We start from the raw sequence: 20,263 nt of genomic DNA on the forward strand, positions 1-20,263 counted from the left end.
CTTAGAAGACATTCCATCTATGAGTGCACCACAACTTATTTAACCATTCACTCATTATTAGACAGTTAGATTATTTTCAGTTTTTTGCTATTACAGAGAAAGCTGCTATAAACATTCATGCACAGGTTTTTTGAGTGGACATAAGTCTCCATTTCTATGAGATACCTGCCTGGCAAAGTAATTATATTCACAGTTTCTCTTGAAAGAAGTCAAGAAATAATCCTTTTGTGGGATGGAGGCACAAACAAATTCTGAGATCCACACTGCACTATGCATTTAGGCTAAGTTTTACCAGATCCATCAAAAAAGTGTTTGTAGAAGGAGTCATTTCAGGAGCAGGCTTGGTTCCATTTCAACACTGAGCAGACCCTGCTGATCCTTAGTTTTTCTTCCATCTGAGTAGCTCCTGCTGAGTCTGGTGTAGATGAGGCATATGTTGGCCATATCCTAGGGTCCTGGGTGTGGAAGTTTGGGACATAGCCTAAAACAGCAGGGCCTTCCTGGCCTAGATTTCCAAAGGAGGCATTACCATAAAAATGTCAGACTGGGTGATGGGTCCTGGAGAGAAGAGGCCACAGGTCAGCATGACTTCCTGTAGGCCTATCTAAGTCTCTCTGAAATTGTAAGATAAACAACTCAACTTTGTAAGAACCTTCACTGCCTGGTTCTATTTCACAATCTAAAAGCAGGAAATGTCTAGTATCTAGAAGCAGGCTACTGATTCACAACTATTTTCCCACATCCTAGGCCCTTCCTCCTAAATCAAGGGAGGCAGGGCTTCGCTCCCCTCACAGTAGCGTCTGGATTTCCAGCACACATTTAGACAGAGCAGGCTCCTCGGGCGTCCAGGATGCCTGTCCCTGCCTCCTGGACCCACCCTCCTCCTTGCCTGCTGCTGATTCTACTGCTGGGACTCACAGGTGAGCACTCCTTGGGGCAGAATCCCCTCTCTATGCCCCTGGACCTTCCCCTGTCCCTAGATTTTTAGGGCCTCCTGGAAAACATGAGTGAGCCATTCAGGGCTGCCACAGAAGGCCAATCAATACTGGGCGTTATCTGAGAGCATGAAATCAGGGATCTGAGTAATTTTCTGTGGATTCAGACCCTGAACCTGATTACCAGAGACACCAAAACAAATGATGCTCCAAGCATAACAATGACAGTTTTGTACGTATCAACTCATCCAATCTTCACAATGCCCCTGTATGATGTGCGACAACTCTTATTCCAGATTTGCAGATGGGGAAACTGAAGCAGAGAGACTGACTTGTCCAATGTCACCTGCATAAGGCAGTGGTTCAGCCACATTCCTTTTAGGTCGACCAGCTCCAGAGTTCATTCGTTAACCATGTTATTATGCTGCTTGGTTTCTTTACAGTGAGGCAAAGAAAAGAAAGTCTTTACTCAGTAGGTCACTTAGAGTCAGCAGAGTTCAAACTGTGCTTGTTCTCATGAACTTTTGTTAATAATGTGTTGGGTAGTTTCTATATGTCATCATTTTTACTGAGCATTAAGGCGCATTATACTTTCATTTAATCCTCAAAACAACCTCTGTATCAGCATGTTAAACCACACTTTTATATATATTTGTGAATGTATGTATCTGCATGTGAGTATGTGCATTAAGTGGGTGTGAGGAAGCGGACACACATGCACACACAAGATTTTGGATATGTCTTTCCTTATTGTTTCTTCAAATCATTTTCGGTCCACATGAAATGTACATGAACAGTTGTTTAGATCTTGTCTCTCAAACACTCTCCTTTTTTGTACTTCTCAAAATTACAACTTACCTTCCACTAACTTAAGAGAAAATTCTCTCTTCATCAAATGAGTATAATTGTGTGCATTAATATCTAGCTTCTCGTCCATGCTGGATAAGGCTGAAGAGGAAAAAAATGGGGTTTAAGATACAGAGACTCTTCCTGTATGATCTGTATCAGTAATTGTATTGACATGCATATGTATTTGTATTTGTATATCTATATCTATAATATCTATATCTATAATATCTATATCTATAATATCTATATCTATATCTATCTATCTATCTATATCTATATCTGTATACATATCTATCTGTATCTGAATCTATATTCATCTAATATTAGTTTAAGATTCAAGTCTTCAGGAAAATAATGAGTAATAACTTTTCAATTTCTTGAACACCCACCATTAATAGATGCCTAGTGCTGTTTACTCATATGACCAAGGTATATCCAAGGTATATCCTCTTTTCATACTTACCTACAAGTAAGAAACCAAACTGGAAGCACAGAGAGGTTCAAGGTCACTCAATGGTAAATGGTAGAGCTATGATTTAAACTCAGTTCTAGACTTCATGGGTTTAACCATTGCTTATCTGAAATGCCTGTGGCCCCACTTGCATCCTATGAGATTTCTGCTGCTTCTACAAATGAGGGCGGTGGAGGATGGAGTATGGGGAAGGCTGAGTGTGGGAATCAGGCCGTGTGGTTTTCTTCTGGGTTCTTCTGCTTGTTTAATATGCACAACATACTTGTGCTTTTCACCAAGTCATCTCCATGAGAAACTGAGTTTCTGTGGTAATTTTCAAAGAGTCTCAGTGAGCTGTTGCAATGGGCAATTCAAACACCATACAAAAACTTTCTAAATATGTACTAGATGCCAGAAACCATACCATTAATTTGAGATGTACTAGTGAATAAAAGAGACAAAGTAGCTGCCTTCGTGAAGCTTATTATCTAGTGGGGGAAATGAGAGTAAACAATAGACATCATATAGTATATTTAAAAAGTGATAAGTGTGAGAAAAAGATTAAAGTATTGCTGGATAAGGGAATTGGGGGAATCAGTAAGGTACAATGTCTCCGTCTTTTAGTCAGGGTAGTCTGGGTGGACATCACTGAGAATGGGAAGTTTGAGCAAAGATAAAAAGAGCGTTGGGAGAGAGCCATGTGGTGAGACGGGGGGAGAGCCTTCCTGAGAGCAAACAGCAAGAGCAAGGGCCCTGAGACTAGAATCGACTCTTGTGTTCAAAGATGTAAGCATTTGCTCTGCATGGAAAGTTTGCCATTGCAAGATTTTGAAGAAATAAGTGCCATGGACAGACACGAGTTTTAAATTATTCTAGCATTTGGTTGAAAATAGTCTACCGCAGGACGAAGAGAGAAGCAGCCAGAGCATTTAAGAGGTCATTGCATTAATGCAAGCAAAAAAAAGTGCCTTTCATCAGGCAATGTGTAGTAGAGAGAGGGGAAAGATGGAGATTTGAGTCATGTGAAAGTGGAGCCGCTGGATTTCCTGATGCATAGGGTTTGGGGTGGGAGAGCAAAAAGCAAGGTCTTTGGGATCTGAGTACCTGAAAGATTAAAGATGCCACATATGAGAAATAGAGGGCCATGGGAAAATTAGGACTTAAGTTTTGTACATGTTAACAGCGAAATATTGATTTCCATCCAAGGAAAATGTGAGTGGACAGTTGAGCATGCAAATCCACAGTTTAGGGGAATGCCTTGAGCCAGAGATGTAAATGAGAATTACCAATACACAGATGGCAGAGTTGTGGTCATTTCCTGCTCGTCTCAACCCCCTGATTCCTCTTCTCTCTTCCCTTATTTATTCCCTCCAGTATCCCTTCGAGGTTCATTCCTACTTCTTTCCCTTTTCGCCTTATCAGTTCCTCATCTCCAATCATCTGCAGACTTAAAACCCAAACCTCCTGAAGTTCTTGGAACCAAAGGACCTTCCCTGTGCCCTGTGACAGCATGTGGCCTCCTTAAGAGGCATGTCTGGTTACAAGTGCTGCTAAATGGGAGGGTTTCACTAGCTCACACCTTGCAAAGGTAATCCACAAATTTCTCTCTGAGGAGAAGCTAAGTAATAGTAAAGAACACAAGATTAATTGATGGAGTCACAGCTGCATCTTCCTCTAAGTTATATCCCTGCCACTAGAACCCATGCCTACTTCTTTGGACACTTCAAATAGAAAAAAAAGTTTTCGTGTTTCTCCATGTCTCCAGAAACTGGCTAGTCACAGACGCAGTGAAATCAAAGTGAAAACTTTTGCCCTTGCAGTTAAACAATTGGCTCAATTGTAAATTCATGTGCTTTCGACTCATAACTAATTGTCCAAACATGGTGAACCACCACAATTCTTTTCAAAACCCAAGTTCCATGTCTGATGTGTCCTTGCTTGCTTCTCATGATTCTATCTCCCCATTCCAGTGCAGGCTCTGAAATCAACCAGCATAAGGTTTATCTTTTTCCTTTAGTTATTTAGTCCAATTTAAACCTCTACATGGTACAATATTCATGTTTAATACACATACTTTTTTTGTGGTAAAATAGACAATATGTAATATTTACAATTTTAACCAGTTTTAGAGATACAGTCTGTGGAGTCAAGTCCACTCACAAGGTTCTGTAATCATAAGCACTAAACACTGCCAGAACTTTTCAACACCCTTGGTAGAAATTCTACACCCATTAAAAAATAAATCCCCATTCTTCTTTCTACCCCAGGACCTGGTAACTTATATTTTACTTTTAGTATCTACAAAGTGGATTTTCTAGAAACCTCAATTAACTAAACACATATTTATCCATTTCTATCTGTCATTTTTCACTTAGCATATAATTTTCATGGCTTATCCATGTCATAGGACCTATCAGAATGTCATTGCTTTCTCTGGCTGAGTAATATTTTATTATACATATATACACACCATATTTCTGTATCCACGTGTTGATGAATATTTAGATTGTTTCTGCTACCTTTGGGTATTGTGAACTGCTGCTATGAACATTGCTGTACAAGTGTGAGTTTGAATCCTTGTCTGAATTTGGGAAAGGAATATAGGTAAGAGTGACATTTTTGGATACATGGCATGATTAAGCATTTAAGACACACCATCATTTTAAATAATGGCTGCACCATTTTTATACTTCTACCAGGAATATGTAAGGGTTTCAATGTCTTCACATCTTTGTCAACATTTATTTTCTCTATTTATTTTTATTTTGTTTTTGATGGTAGCCATCCTAAGGAATGCGAAGAGGTATCTCATTGTGGTTTCCCTAATTACTAGTTAGATCGAGCATCTTTTCATATGCTAACTGACCAGTTGTACATCTTCTGTGGAGAAACGTCTATTCATTTGTCCATTTTTAGTTGAGTGTGAGTTATTTTTGTTGAATTGTAAGAGTCCTTTATATATTCTGGATATTTATTCCTCATGAGCATGTGCTTTGCAAATTTTTTCTCCCATTCTGTGAGTTGTCTGATCATTCTCTTGATAGTGTCCTCTGATGTACAAAAGTTTTTAAATTTTATAAAGCTTGATTTACAGCTATATTTTCCTTTCATCACCTGTGCTTTTGTTGTTGTAGCTAAGAAATCATTGTCAAATCCGAAGTCATGAAAAATTGTGCCTGTTTTTTTTTCTAAGAATTTTACAGTTTTAGCAGTACTATTTAGGTCTTTGATCCATAATGAATTTATTTTTATATGTGATGTAAGATTAGGGTGCAAAACCTTTTTCTTTTGCATGTGGCTACCCCTGCATCATGTGTTAAAAGACTGTCCTTTCCTAAAACACCATACAATTTCAGTTACATGCACAATCTAATGAACAGAAAGAACAAACTAATCAGAAACAAACTCATAAATATATGTGACAATTTCCTGGTGGACAGAGGTTTGGGGGCTGGGAGGATCGGGTGAAGGGTTAATGATGTATAAATTAGTAGTTGATAGTTGGTCAGAGAGATGGAGAGCAGGGACTAGGGAATGCAGTTAGCATTAATAGGTTGGCTATGTGGAAACGATAGGAAAGAAGGAGCAATTCTGGGGATCATTTTATAAACTATACAAATGTCCAACCAATGTGCGGTATACTTGAAACTAATAAAATAAAAATTTTAAAAAAACAGACTGTGATTTCCCCCATGGAGTGTTCTTGGCTCCCTTGTTGAAAATCATTTGACCATATATGTGAGGGTTTATTTCCAGGCCCTCTATTCTAGTGCATTGGTCTGGATATCTGTTTTAAAGCTCGTATCACACTCTGATTACTGTAGCTTTTTAGTACTTTTTAGATCAGAGAGTGTGAATCTCCCAACTATGTTTTTCTCAAGATCATTTCATTATTTGGGTCCCCTTGAGATTTCAAAAAGGCTTTTCCATTTCTATAAAAATACAGTTGGGATTTTGATATGTATTTTATTCCATCTGTCAATTGCTTTAGGTACAATTGACCTCTTTATAATATTAACTCTTGCAGTCCATGAACACACGATGTTTTTCCATTTATGTCTGTTTAAATTTCTTTCAGCAATATTTTGTACATTTCAGTCTACAAGTCTTTCATCTCAATGGCTAAATTAACTCCTAAGTATTTTACATTACCTGATATTATTTTAAAGAAAATTGTTTGCTTCATTTTCCTTTCTGATTGTTTGGTACCAGTGTTTAGAAATGCAGCTGAGTTCTGTGTGTTGATTTCTATCCTATAAGATTGTAGAAATCATTTAAGAATTCTAACAGTTGTATGTGTTTACCTGTACTTCTTTGTGTGGAACTTTGGGATTTGGTACATATAAAACCATGTTATTGGCGCACAGACTTAGTTTTATTGATTCCTTTCAAATTAAATGTCTTTTACTTACTTTTCCTGTCTAAATGGTTTGTCTAGGAATTGCATTATTGAAAGTTGAGTATCAGGGGCAAAAATGGACATCCCTGTCTTGTCCGTGATCTCAGGGGGAAAGCCTTTAGCCTTTCACCATCAAGTAGGATAGTAGCCATGGGTTGTATACATATGATGTTCTCATTTTGTGTTTGTTTCCATCTATCTATTCCTATTTTCTTAATCATTTTTTTGCCATGAAAAATGCTTGATTTGACTATCAGGTACTTTTTCTGTATCAAGTGAGGTTATCCATTGTTTTTTCCCCTTTATTCTATTAACGTGGTGCATTATATTGTTTGATTTTCATATGTTGAACTCTTCTTGCATTCCAGGATAACATGGCAGTTGGTCATGGACTATAATTGTTTCAAGAAGCTGTTGAATTCAGTTTACTACTGTTTTTTGAGGTTTGCAGCATCCATATTTATAAAAGATATTGGTTTGTAGTTTTCTTCTATTTCTTTTGACGGACATTGTCATCAGGATAATGCTGATGAGAGAGTAAGTCTCAGAATAATTCGGAATAAGTTAAGAAGTCTTCCTTTCTCTTGAAAATTTTTTAAAAAAAATTGAAGAGGATTAGTGTTAGTTCTTCTTTAAATGTTTGGTAGTATACACCCTTATAGTCACATGGCCTGGCCTTTCCTCTGTTGGGAGGTTTTTGATTATTGGTTTAATCTCCTTGTTATTATTGATTTAATTTCCAATTTCTTCATGATTCAGTTAAGTATTTCTAGAAGTTTGTCCATGTTATCTAGGTTATCCAGTTTATTAGTGTACAATTATTCATAAGCCTATTAATTTTTTAAAAATGGTTAGGATAGCCCTTCTTTCTGATTTTACTTATTTGGATTCTCTCACTTTTTTTCTTAGTCAATCTAGCTAAAGGTTTTTCAATTCTATGGATCTTTGTAAGATCCTCCTTTGGTTTTGTTGATTTTTTTTCCTGCTTTTCTTTTTATATTTTATTTGCTTCTGCAACAATCTTTATTATTTTCTTCCTTCAGCTACCTTAGGTTCTAGGGGTTTTTTTTCTTTTTTTACTCTTCTGTCTCTAATTTCTTAAGGTAGATAGTAAAGTTATCAACTTATGACCTTTTCTCTTTTTAAATGTAGGCATTTGCAGCTATAAATTTGCCTCTAGAACTGCTTTGCTGCATTTAGTTTTTGCATGTTGTGTTTTCTTTCTCATTTGCCTCAACATATTCTCTAATTTTTCCTGTGATTTTTTTCTTTAACCTCTTGATTTTTTGAGAGTGTGGTTTGATTTCTTCGTATTTGTTAATAATTATTTTTCCTTCAGTGACTACTTGCCAGTTTTACTTTGCAAACTGTTTCGCCAGTGCAATACTTGAATAGTTCTTTTTCAGACTCTGATAAGTTTCCTTCTCATTCATATTGTGTGACAAGGCCACATTCATAGTTGTTTTTATTTGTGGACACTGGTTTCCCTAACGGTCAGAAGAGTATTGTGTGGTAGACAGAACAATGTCCCATACCCCCCAAAATGTCCATGTCTTAAGATCCAGAATGTGTGAATATATTACTTTATATAAAAATAAGTTTTAAGAGAAATGATTTTCTTAAGACGCTTGATATTGAAAGTGTATCTTAGATTATCAGATGGAACAATATAATCACAAGAGTCGTTATTAGAAACGTCAAATTTAGAGAAGGGCAAGTGACGACAAAAGCAAGAGTTTGGAGAGAGAAGAAGATAGAAACCATGAGACACGTGGGCAGCTTCTAGAATTTGGAAAGGCAAAGAAGAGAGTGTCCAAATGCTGGGCGGATTCTTTGAATTTATCCAAGTAACACACATTTGGACTTCTGACCTCCAAACAATATATAAGATAATTTTCTGCTGCCTTAGCCATGAAGATTTTGGCACTTTCTTAAAGCAGCATCAAGAAACAATATAACATGATTTGACAATCCCAGGAACTGGAAGCAATGTTTACCTTCTTGTGTACACTACATATTTATTGTGTGTTGTGAGCTCTGCACAAAATGGTCACACCAGGCTCTTGGAGCAGACCCCATCCTGACATGTGGATCTCTGTGGAAGAGAGAAATTGACAACAAAAGTTCTTGCAGAAATGCATATCCTAAAATATACATTCATTAGATTTTCTCATAACCCAGTTACCTAAAGAAGCCTAATGGTTCCCCCAAATGCAAGTTTCAGAAGTGCAACTTTACATGAAGCCAGAAAGTGAACAGCCAGAAATATTTGGGGAAACCTAACACTTCCAGTGATGGAAAAGCCCTCACAACTACATTCTGCCATACCACTTAACCTCTATGCCCCTCAGTTTTCTCATTTGTAACAAGGTCTCATTTGCAAACTGATCGTGAGGGTTATTCATGATGACAATGCAATGTACTGAAGTCAAAGCCCGTTCATGCTTCAGGTCAATGAGCTATTGTTGATAGATAGTTTAAAAACTTAGAGGATCAATAATGCATGGAAAACTAACTTCTCTGTATTACCTTCCAGGAGAGGCTGCTGAGAGGGAGCTGCAGGTAATTCAGCCTGATAAGTCTGTGTCAGTTGCAGCTGGAGAGACAGCCACTCTGAACTGTACCATGACCTCCCGGTACCCCGTGGGGCCCATTCAGTGGTTCAGGGGGATAGGACCAGGCCAGAAATTAATTTACAGTTTGAAAGGAGGTCATTTCCCCCGAGTAACAAACGCTGCAGACACCACAAAGAGAAACAACATGGACTATTCCATCCACATCAGTAACATCGCCCCAGCAGACACCGGGACCTACTACTGTGTGAAGTTCCGGAAAGAAGACACTAACAATGTGCCGTTTAGGACTGGACCGGGCACTCAGCTCCTTGTGAGTGGTGAGTATGGGGTGGGTCCTTCGTCCCTGGTGTGTGACACGTCAATAAGAACACCATTCATTCTCTGAGCAGCAACTAAGAGTCAGGGGCACAGTGGGTGCTTTTGGTCATGATCTGATTCATGGTCTGATTTCACCCTTTGTACAGATCAGGGTTGTTGAGGCCTGGAGAGGTCATGCTGTTTGCCCAGGCCCCCCTATTGGTAAATGGTGGGAAAAGTTAGGAGCTCCTGTCTGTCTAGCTCACAAGCACTAGTTTTTTGTAGTCCTGTACAGCCTTTCAGTTCTAGGGATGAGGGAGTTAAGAGTCTGAGTGACTTGCCTGTCATAAGACCAGACTTCATCCTGCCTCCAAGGAGTGACCTCATCAATGTGGCTGAGCTTCTCTTACTGACACCAAGCACCTGCTGTGGGCCAGGTTCTGCTCTGGGAGCTGTGGCAGCCAAAGACTCTTCTCCCATGAAGCTTTATTCCTTTCCTTCTAGTGAGAAAAAACACATCCAGGGCAGGGAAGGGGTGAAAGTGTTTCTCTATTTCAACTTCAGAAACATCAGACTGAGAAGAAATTCCTAAGAGGCACAGACTCACCGTTTACTCTGCTAGCCCTGGTGGGAGGAGGTGCCCAGAGGTTGGGTGCCCTCTGGGGGTCTGTCTGGGAAGACCTTCTCTGGTTTTGGGACCAATTCTCACAGTCACTGAAGTGTCTAAGAATGGCTGGGTTGTATCAGACTGTCCCTCACCGAGGGAAGAGTTTCCCCATGTGAGTGACTTACGGGTTGACCAATTTAGGCAGCAACGATGCTTATTTAAAGTTTTCCCTTAAGGCCCAGAATCCTGAGTCCTGAAATAACAGCACATGAAAAAATTTTAGACCATCCAGCTTGACTCTATATGTACAGATGGAGCCTGAAGCTAAAAGATGACAGGGCCTTGCTTACAGTGACATGGTGGAAAATGAGGAGATTGTTCCGGAAATCAATCTGATTCTAGGCTGGTTTTTCTTGCCTGGGCTTTGGAACCACTCCCTGGGAAAAGCCTGGCACTTAGTAGCTGCAGAATAAAGCCCAGTTATATAGAATTGTTGAACAGCAAGCCAGACTTATCCCTTCACCGGTTTCACCTAGTTTAGATACCCTCCAATCAGACTTTGAGGCTCAAGGTGATTTGGAACATGTTCTAATTTTCAGCCATGTCACCCAAAAAAGCATCCATAACAGCACCTAGAGCTGCTCATTGTTCAACAGCTGCATACACTCCAGTGGATGGAGACTGCATTGTTCATTGACAGGTTTCTGTTGATGAATATGTTGTTCCCAACCTCAGGCGATTGAAACAGTGATGCAGAAGATAAACTTGTCCGTGTGTCACCCTACTCACGAGGGAGATGCCACTGTAAGTGGCATTGCTAGGGCAGAGGGTATGTGCAGTGTATTTTATGTGGATATTGCCAAATTCCTCTCCCGGGTGTGGTAGCAATCATGTTTCCCCACAACCCCTGGACATAGCCAGGGAAGGTGTCTTGATCCTATGTTTGCAGATATTACCAAAGTTCCCCATGCTGCATCCCTCTCCTAGGCAATCACAGCGAGTAAGTGACTGCATCTCCACTCTGATCGACTGCCTCCTGATCTAGCGCTTGTTCCTCTTCCCCAAGCCACCTACCCAGATGACGCTCTGGATGAGAAAGCAGAGGGTGGCAGGGACAGGGAGTCGCAGCATGACAGATGCTGCATGTTTCTCATGGAATTTACTCTCATAACCAGTGCAATGAAAGCAGTTGTCGCTCATTTTTACAGATGAGGACACAAAGTTTCGTTCATACAGGGGACCTTACCAGCCAGCCGGTAGGGGAGCCAAGACTCAATCACAAGCATTTAGTTTTGCCATTCACAAAAACATAGATGAACCTAGAGTGAACTGAGTTCAACAGAGAAATGAATTGAGTTCAACAGAGAAAGAGAAAGAACATAAGGTTTCACTTATGTGTGGAATCTAAAACAAAACAAAACAAAACAAATGAGCAAATAAAACAAAAAAGAAAAATAGACTCAGAAACAGATCAGACTGATGGTTCCCAGAGACTAATGAGTGAAAAAGGTGAAGGAGAATAACAGGTACAAACCTCCAGTTATGAATAAATAAGCCACGGGGATGTAGTGTACAGAAGCACAGGGGATGCGGTCAGTAATATCGTAATAACTTTGCACCATGACGGATGGTTATGAGACTTACCGTGGTGATCACATTGTACAGTATATAAATGTCTAATCCCTGTGTTGTACCCCTGAAACTAATAGAATATGGGATACCAAATACACTTTAATTAAAACATCTTTAAACATTCAGTAGCCTTCCACTTGCCCGATGTTTTTCCTTCACTGAGCAGCCTGCAGGAACACCGTGGGGACAGTGGCCTGAATAGAGCAGAGAGGAGCCACTGCAACCCATAACACCGTGCATGCCAGTTCCTGAGTCCACAGACTGAGGATGAGAAGGGGGAGTATTTCCTAGAGGCTGCTTGAGGCTCCTTATGAGCAAGAGTTCATATTCTAGACGCAGCTGTCTGGAGCCCATGACTTCTGATTACTGCTCCTGAGTCCTCAGATCTGGACACCAGAATGTGATCCTCCTTATCATTGCTTGAAAGCAGGAATCTCATAGAGAAAAGGGTAGGGCAGTGGTCAGTGCTGGACCCATGAACATGGGGGCACTTGCTTTGTTCATGAACTTGGACATGAACGTTGTCTACGCTAGCCCTCAGTTTCCTCACCTGCAGACATTGGGTGAGCACACCAACCTTTAGGATGGTTTGAGGATACAGTGAGCCTGGTGAGAGAACCGACCCTCAGTGAGCAGTGTTGTTGTTATCCCAACACTGTGTGGTTTGGCAAGTCTCAGTTGCCCTCTGGACCTCAGGTGTCCCATCTGTGAAGTGGTGATAATCACACTACTGTTCAGGGGTCGGTGAGGCATTGGAGACCAGCAAGGAAGTGTTAATAGGAAGAGTGAGACCAATCAGTAATTTTGTTCGTATGGCCAGATATGTGAGAATCACCCGTAAAGAAAGTAGACTTTGAACTTAGGACTAAAATTCTCTGTCTGCCTTGCTTCTCACTCAGAGTTCACTTCTGGGGACCTATGTGTCCTGCTATATGAGATAGAATGATGATACCAGCCTCCAAGCATTATTAGAGGGATTAAAATATAATACATGAGAAGGTTCTTAACAGTGTTGTATGCTTATCCTTAGTGGTTATTATCACAAACATGCTTATTGTTTACTATGCTCCTTTTGTAGCCAAACCCTCTCCCCCCGTGGTAGCGGGCCCCACGATGAGGGCACAGCCTGGGCAGACAGTGAGCTTCACCTGCAAGTCCCACGGCTTCTCCCCCAGAAGCATCACCCTGAAATGGTTCAAAGATGGGAATGAGCTCCCAGCCTCCCAGACCACCGTGGACCCAGAGGGAGACAGCGCTTCCTACAACCTCTCCAGCACAGCCAAGGTGTTGCTGGCTCTGGGGGATGTTCGTTCCCAGGTCATCTGCCAGGTGGACCATGTCACCCTGCAAGGGGGCCCTCCTCTTCTTGGGACTGCCAACCTGTCTGAGGCCATTCGAGGTAGATGCCCCTCACGTCCAGCCTGAGCCCATACTGGGCCCCTAACCTCCAATGCTTCTCTTCTCCCTCCTCTTTGCTCCGGGAATCTAATTGCCAACAATTCTTCCCATTAGTAGGTACCTGGTTGTCCTGGTCACTGACTAGTCTTTAATGGCAGCGGTTGGTGACACCTATCTTCCACATGTCAGGCACTGTTCTCAGTACTTCCATTTACTTTTCCAACAGCGACTCCAATTACTGAACACCTACTATAAGCCAAGCCCCTATGTCCTTGGCGATTTCATTAATTTTGCTACGATATTGTTCCAAGTGCATGCCAGGGGCTGTGCTTTTTGATTTCACTCATATTTCCCTAAAAGGAGCTGCCACTCTTGAGCACCTACTGTGTGTAGGTCCCTGTGTTTAGTGATTTTATTCCTATGCAAAGCGCACCCTCAGCGTCTGAAGGCCTGCTGCATGCCTAGCAGTGTCTTGGGTGACCCCCTTGCTGTGGTGGGGGGAGCTAAGTTATGGAGACCCTGCCCCTGCAATCTGTCTTTTATGTGAGGTCAGAGCTCCTACCCTGTGCTGTTTCAGTTCTGCCCACTGTGGATGTTACCCAACACCCCTTGTCAGAGAACCTGGTGAACGTCACCTGCCAGGTGAAGAAATTCTACCCCCAGCGCCTACTACTGACTTGGTTGGAGAATGGGAACGTGCCTCGAACAGAAACTGCCTCGAGCCTCACAGAGAACAAGGACGGAACCTTTAACTGGACCAGCTGGCTCTTGGTGTTTTCACCTGCCCACAGGGAAGACATGTTGCTCACCTACCAGGTGGCGCACGATGGGCAGCTAGTGGTCAACAAAAACCTTATCCTGGAGACTGTTAAAATCCATGGTGAGGCCTCCACTCTAATTGATCCCGCTCTATTTAAATTTTATCTTTTTAAAAAACTTTTTAAGTATGAATTTATACTTATAGAATAATCTAGAAGTCTATATAGATAGAGGGATTTTTGAAATGAATTCTGCTTCTTGAAATTTCACACTCCCAGAGTCAACACTAACAAGAACTTGGTACAAACTCTTATCTTTACAGATGTGTTGACATCAATATACATTGAAGAAATAAAGAAGGGGAGAGGGAAATGATCTGTCCACAGCATCCTGCCTCATGCTTTCTTCACCTGTTCCTGTGTCCGCTTTGCATGTCAGCCCCTCCCCCACCTCCTTGCTATTTCTAATCGGTTCGTAGTCTCTGTTCCATCCTAGACTTTTCCAACTGCATCAGCATATGCGTGCACCTACTACTCTCAAATTCCGTAACGTGAGCCTCGAGGACTTGGAGTTTGAGGTGAACAAGGCACCCAAGTGACTGCAAGTGGTCACAGCACAGGTCTCCTTGTTCTCTGATTTGGGAAAATGGACCAGCACTCACTAAAAATGTCTGCATGAAGAATTATTCATAATATTCCCTTATTGTGCCTTGGATGACTGCAGAGTCTGCAGTGATATCTCTTGTTTCATTCCTAATATTGGAAAAGCGCCATTTCTCCTTATCCTATTTTATTCCTCCGTCTTGATAGAAATTTTTTATTTTATTGATCTTTTCAAAGAACCCTCTTTTTGTTTCAGTGATTTTCTTCATTACTTCTCTATTTTCCATTTCGCTGATTTTCTTCCTTCTGCTTATTTGGCTTGTTTTTGGTTCTCCTTTCTCATTTCCAAGATGAGAACCTAGATGATTGATTTTAGACTTTTTCTTGTTGCTATGCCACACATGGCCACATTGTGTGCCTGGGGAGTTAGGAGAGTGAAATGTACGATGCCTGGATGCTGTGATTTTCCTCTGGATGTCAGGTCTCTAGCCAGTCTGCCTTCATCTTCCCCTTCCCCATCTTCCTATGCTTGAACCTGGTAAAATTTCTAGGAGTCAGAGTTATACTGAACGGGAGAACAGGAGAAATGAGTCCACGTCATTTTGTCTGGATCAGCCTGGTTTTGCTTTAGAATCTCTGTTCCTCTGATCAGGCCGTTACTTCTCGGTTCTCTCAGTATGCCTGACCTAGCACACTCGCAAAGTACTAAGGCAGAAAATGTTTTTGGGGATTGTGTAGATTGGCTGGCTGGAGCAAAGTCCAAAATGTAGTCCTCATCCAATAGACCTGAAGAAGAATGCACATCTTTCTGTTCATGTTTATGATATTGGAGTCCTTTATCATATTTCTATCTTAATGGACCTCTCTCTGTCAGTACGGGATAAGCCATGTTAATGGAGTTTTTGGTTTGTTTGGTTTGTTTGGTTTGTGGGTTTTGATATTGTGAGAAAGCTTCTGACTCCTTAAAATTTTTGGTTCTCTTCTCCTTTAAAGGACCTAAATTTTCCTCCTACTCCCCCCTTTTATTTTCTCGTCATCACTTAATCGCCAAACAGCACTTCTTTCTTATTTTTGCCTTGTCCCACCTCAGAAGTTATGCACTTTAAATCATGGCTCTTTCTTTAATTATCTGTCCTTTAAATGTTTCTGTCTTCCAGCTTAAATTCCGATTGCCACTGTAGCCACATGTTTAGTGGCTTCACACAAGACAAGTTTATCATCTTATAGTTCTGGAGGTCAGAAGTCTACAATGGGTTGGCAGGGCCACATTCCTTCTAGAACTTCTAGGGGAGAGTCTCTAGGTATGACTCATCTGGAACCTCTTATAGGAAGTATTTGTCAGTTTGTGTCTAGCCTATTTCACTTAGCACTATGTCCTCAAGTTTAATCCATGTTGTAACCTATGACAGGATGACCAACAGGAAAACATGGGAAAGAGTAGGGTGGCTTTGATCCCATTCATATTCTCATTTAAATGTCTATCCATACATTTATCCATCCCACCATACATTCATTCACTCATGCATTCACACTCTCATCCATCATGCAGTTACTTATGCACGCATCCGCTAACCAATACTTGCATACTCCTTTGTGTCAGGCCTTGGCAGATGGTCCCACCCTCAAGGAGCTCCCAGGCTCCCACAGTGGACTTCCTACAATCGTTTTTGCTTTCTCTGGGCTGTGTTATTTCCTCCTGCAGTGACAATATCTCAGTCTTCATCCTCCTCTTGCCACGTGCGGAGATTCTAACACAGAGTTTTGCTTTCTCTGGGCTGTGTTATTTCCTCCTGCAGTGACAATATCTCAGTCTTCATCCTCCTCTTGCCACGTGCGGAGATTCTAACACAGAGTAGAGTGTGCATCTCACCTGGCTGGAGAACTGCCATATATTCAAAGGAGCTGAGGAAAGCATGACCAAGCTGAATGGCAATGAGATCTAAACCCCAGAAAGCGTACAGCTGGTGAACATGTCATTGCAGGGAGCTGAGCGGGTACTCACTTGTAAGGTATACCATGAGGCACATAGTCCCGTCTGGCAAAATCATACTATCCACAGCAGTCATGACACATGCAAGCCTATCGGACTCCAGGCAGGCTCGCCTCCTGTCCTAGGAGCAGCCGGGTCACCTCTGTCTCCTGAGTGAGTGTGGTATTTAAATTCACATAGCCCCGTTTGGTGTCTCCTTCTGTTCATTGGCATTTAGGTCCAGAGACACGTGTCATTACCTTTGTGATGTTCCTGCTGGGCTTCAAGGTGCTGCTGGTGATGAGTTTCACAGTCACTTACATCCGCAGGAGGCGGAACCCGTAACAGGTGAGTTGGGTGCAGGCCTTAGTCCTTAAGGTAGAAGGTCAGGGCCATCTTCGTGGGCTGCCAAATGTATCTGCAGTGAGCCCACAATGTCACATGGTCCCCACAAGCCTGATTCGGCTTCAAGAGAAGGTTGTGAGCACTTATTTTCTCTCAATGTTTTTGGAATTCTCAGAGGCTTCCAACATTCACATATTGTATAATGCCTTGAAATATGATGGTTTACAAATTAAAAGTTCCTTGGAACTCTGGAGATGATGATCTGGGTGTGGAGGTGTGATAAATGTCAAAGCTTTGAGACCCAAACTGCAAAGGTTCCCCCTTAAACTATTATATATTTTAGTTTGCGTATATCATTTTTACCCCCTCTCTAATTCTTGCTCCCCCACTTCCACCCCTGACCTAAGGATGTTGTCATCTCCCATAGGTGGCGCATCTCCTCCCACATGCTCACAGCACGTACCCGGGGCCTGGCGCACCCGGGGTAAGGTTTGTGGCTCCACCTGCGGCTCGAATCCAGGACCCTCTGTGTTCAAAGCAGATGTGCTAACCACTACATTATGGAGCCACCCCCATATGATATATCTTTGACTTAAATACAAAAGTATTATCAAAATCAGCTAATAGAACCTGTAATAGGAATTTAAAAGTACTGAATAGTAGCAAAGATGAATGTAGGTATGAAAAGGAGTTCGATCTCAGAAAGAGGTGTTGGGGTGTACTGAGTGGGGGCTTCATTTCAGATCTGTGCTATGAACCCAAGCCAAGCAGAGTGCCTGCCACTTAGTAGGTGCTCAATAAATATTTGTAGAATTAATACAGGAATGAATGAATGAATGAACGAATGAATGTCCCCACAGTTCCTTCATGCCCTGTGGTTTGTTGCCTCCTGCCCTCTCCAAGAGGCTCAAGTAGGGAAAGAAGCTGCAAGACCTGACTGACCCCTCGCCCTTATTCTGCCATTCCCACCTCTACCACAGACATGCTTCCTCCACACACCCTCCCGTTGTTCCTACTCTCTGATAATAGAACTGAGTCAAGAATGAACTTTGGTCCTGGGGACTCTGGGATGTCTGGATCCTACGCCTCGAGCTCCAAAATGACCTTGCCTCCACCCAAGATGGAACCAAGCAGATCAAAACGGGTTTTCATCTTCCCCTGATTGTGAACGACCCTTAATAGTCTGAGCAGATTTTACCTTATCCAGAGCTTTCACAAGTTTGACTCATTTTAACGCATAGATATTTGAAAACACTAAGTTGCTTAAGCATTTTTGTATTTTGAAATATATAAAACAAAATAGAGAAAAATATCCATGGACCCACCATCCTATCTTTGTAAAATAGTAGCATTTGGCCTTATGTTTTTTGTTCCTTTTAAAAAAACGGTCCTGAATTTTGTGTTTTCATTCTCCAGCATGATTTTATATTTTTATAACATGTGTTAATCCTTGAGCAATATTTAATATCAATTTGCATGTTTTAAAATTTACATAAATGCTGTTTGTTATATTGTTTATAACATTCTGGAACTTTGTTTTTCATTCTTAACAATCTCTTCAATATCAAGTTTTTCTTTTTATGGACGTGATATACCTCTATTTAGATTTTCTTTTATGACGTTCAATTCAGAATTTTACATGTTCTCCTCCAGTATCAATTTATGCAAATTTAATTAGAGCTATCCTTATCACTTTATATATAGTTCATGGACTCCTTAAAAGCTAAAGCGACTATTTTCAGTGGTTTCTGACTACTGTTTAGGATGCTAATTGATTTCGATCATCAATTTTATATCCAGCACGTTCGAGAAACCCTTACAAGTACTAATAGTATGGACATTCTTTTCATTTGCAACATTTACAGAATCAATGATCTAGAATTGTTTTCTTTCTTTATCAGAGTTACAATGCATGTGTTTTAAGAGTCAAATAGTTATAAAGTTTTCCATATGAAAACTAGAGTCAGCCTAACCTTCCTTCATTTTTAAGCTCTAAAAGGAAAAAATTTTAAACACTTTTAACTGATTTTCTAAGATTCCATTGCCATATCTCATGTGGCATGCTTCTATTGCCACTTCTTGATTCCTCGCTCTTAGGCATTATTACTGACTCCCCACTAAGGAAGATGGGGATGCAGATTCTGTTCCTCCTGACCTCATCTAATCCCCATCACCCTTATATCATTATATCATAACTTTGGGTAACTGAATAGGCAGTGCCTATGTTATAATGACAATGAGACTGCTATTTACAGCTGAATTTTGTAACATTCCCAGCTTTGCTCATGTTTATCTCTCAGGTGTGTGCCTGTGTAACCACCACCATGACCAGGACACAGACCAGCCTCATGACCACAGAGATCTTCCTGTGCAAGCCCTTTACAGTGACCCCATTCCCATCATACCTGACCTCTGCCAATGCTAATCTGCTCTCTATCCTATAATTTCCAGAATGTGATATAAGTGGAATCATAGTCTGTGACTTTATTCACTCCAAATAATGCATCAAGAAACTTACAAGTTCTTGGACATTTAAATAACCCATTTCTTTGTATTGTTGGGTATATTTCTTTGTATGGAGGCACCATGATTTATTGAATTGTACACTTATCATTCGACCTTTTAGGTTGTTTTAGTTTTTGCAATTACAAATAGAGTTGCTATAAACTATTGTGTACAGGTTTTGTGTGGACATAAGTTCTTATTTCTTTGAGATAAATGCCTTAGAGTGTGATTGCTGGGTCACATAACCCATTTCCTCTCCTAAAAAAAGTCAAGATACAATTGTTTTTGTTGGATGCAGGTGCTTAAAATTTCTGAGACCCATATAACACCTACATTTGGGCTGAGTTTTACCAAGTTCATTAATAAAAGGTCATAATAGGGAGTCATTTCCGGAGCAGACTTGATTCCATCCCAGCGTTGAGCAGTCCTGCTAACTCCAGTCCTTTTCCATCTGAATAGCTCTTGGTGAGTCGGGTGCAGATGAGGCCTAAGCTGTCTACCTCCTAGGGTCCTAGGTGTGGGAGTTTGGGACACAGCCCACAACAACTGGGCCTTCTTGGCCTAGGTTCCTAAATGGAGCATCACCATGAAGACCTTAGATAGGGTGAGGGGCCCTGGAGAGAAGAGGCCACAGGACCAGAGGGAGCACTACTTCCTGTAGGCCTGTTCAAGTCTCTCTGAAATTGTAATTTAAACAACTTAACTTTGTAATCACCTACACTGCCTCATTCCATTTTACAATCCAGAAACAGTAATTGTCTAGAGTCTAGAAGCAGGCTACTGTGTCACAGCTATTTCACCCCATCTTAGGCCCTCATCTTACATCACAAGAGATGTAAGGCTTCACTCCTCTCACAGAGCAGAGTCAGGGTCATCCAAGCACACATTTGGACAGAGCAGGCTTCTCAGGCCTCCAAGATGCCTGCCCCTGCTTCCTGA

General features: G+C 41.2%; 1 protein-coding gene across 4 annotated transcripts; it reads left to right on the plus strand.

Moving 5' to 3' along the window:
• Positions 1-803: 803 nt before the first annotated feature.
• LOC107512924 (signal-regulatory protein beta-1-like) lies at positions 804-19,354 on the plus strand. Of its 4 annotated transcripts, none has more exons than XM_036229566.1 (6): positions 804-920; positions 9,171-9,527; positions 12,825-13,145; positions 13,722-14,024; positions 16,713-16,822; positions 19,120-19,354. In XM_036229566.1, exons 1-5 carry the CDS (start codon positions 851-853, stop codon positions 16,817-16,819), a joined length of 1,158 nt encoding a protein of 385 aa, XP_036085459.1. In that variant the 5' UTR covers positions 804-850; the 3' UTR covers positions 16,820-16,822; positions 19,120-19,354. The 4 variants fall into 4 exon arrangements, with proteins under 4 accessions (XP_036085459.1, XP_016004407.2, XP_016004408.2 ...); XM_016148921.2 differs by lacking the exon at positions 19,120-19,354 and adding an exon at positions 17,247-18,268; XM_016148922.2 differs by lacking the exon at positions 19,120-19,354 and adding an exon at positions 17,800-18,268.
• Positions 19,355-20,263: the final 909 nt, after the last annotated feature.

The sequence above is a fragment of the Rousettus aegyptiacus genome, unplaced genomic scaffold, assembly GCF_014176215.1.
Source record: "Rousettus aegyptiacus isolate mRouAeg1 unplaced genomic scaffold, mRouAeg1.p scaffold_m13_p_12, whole genome shotgun sequence".
Taxonomy (NCBI): Eukaryota; Metazoa; Chordata; class Mammalia; order Chiroptera; family Pteropodidae; genus Rousettus; species Rousettus aegyptiacus.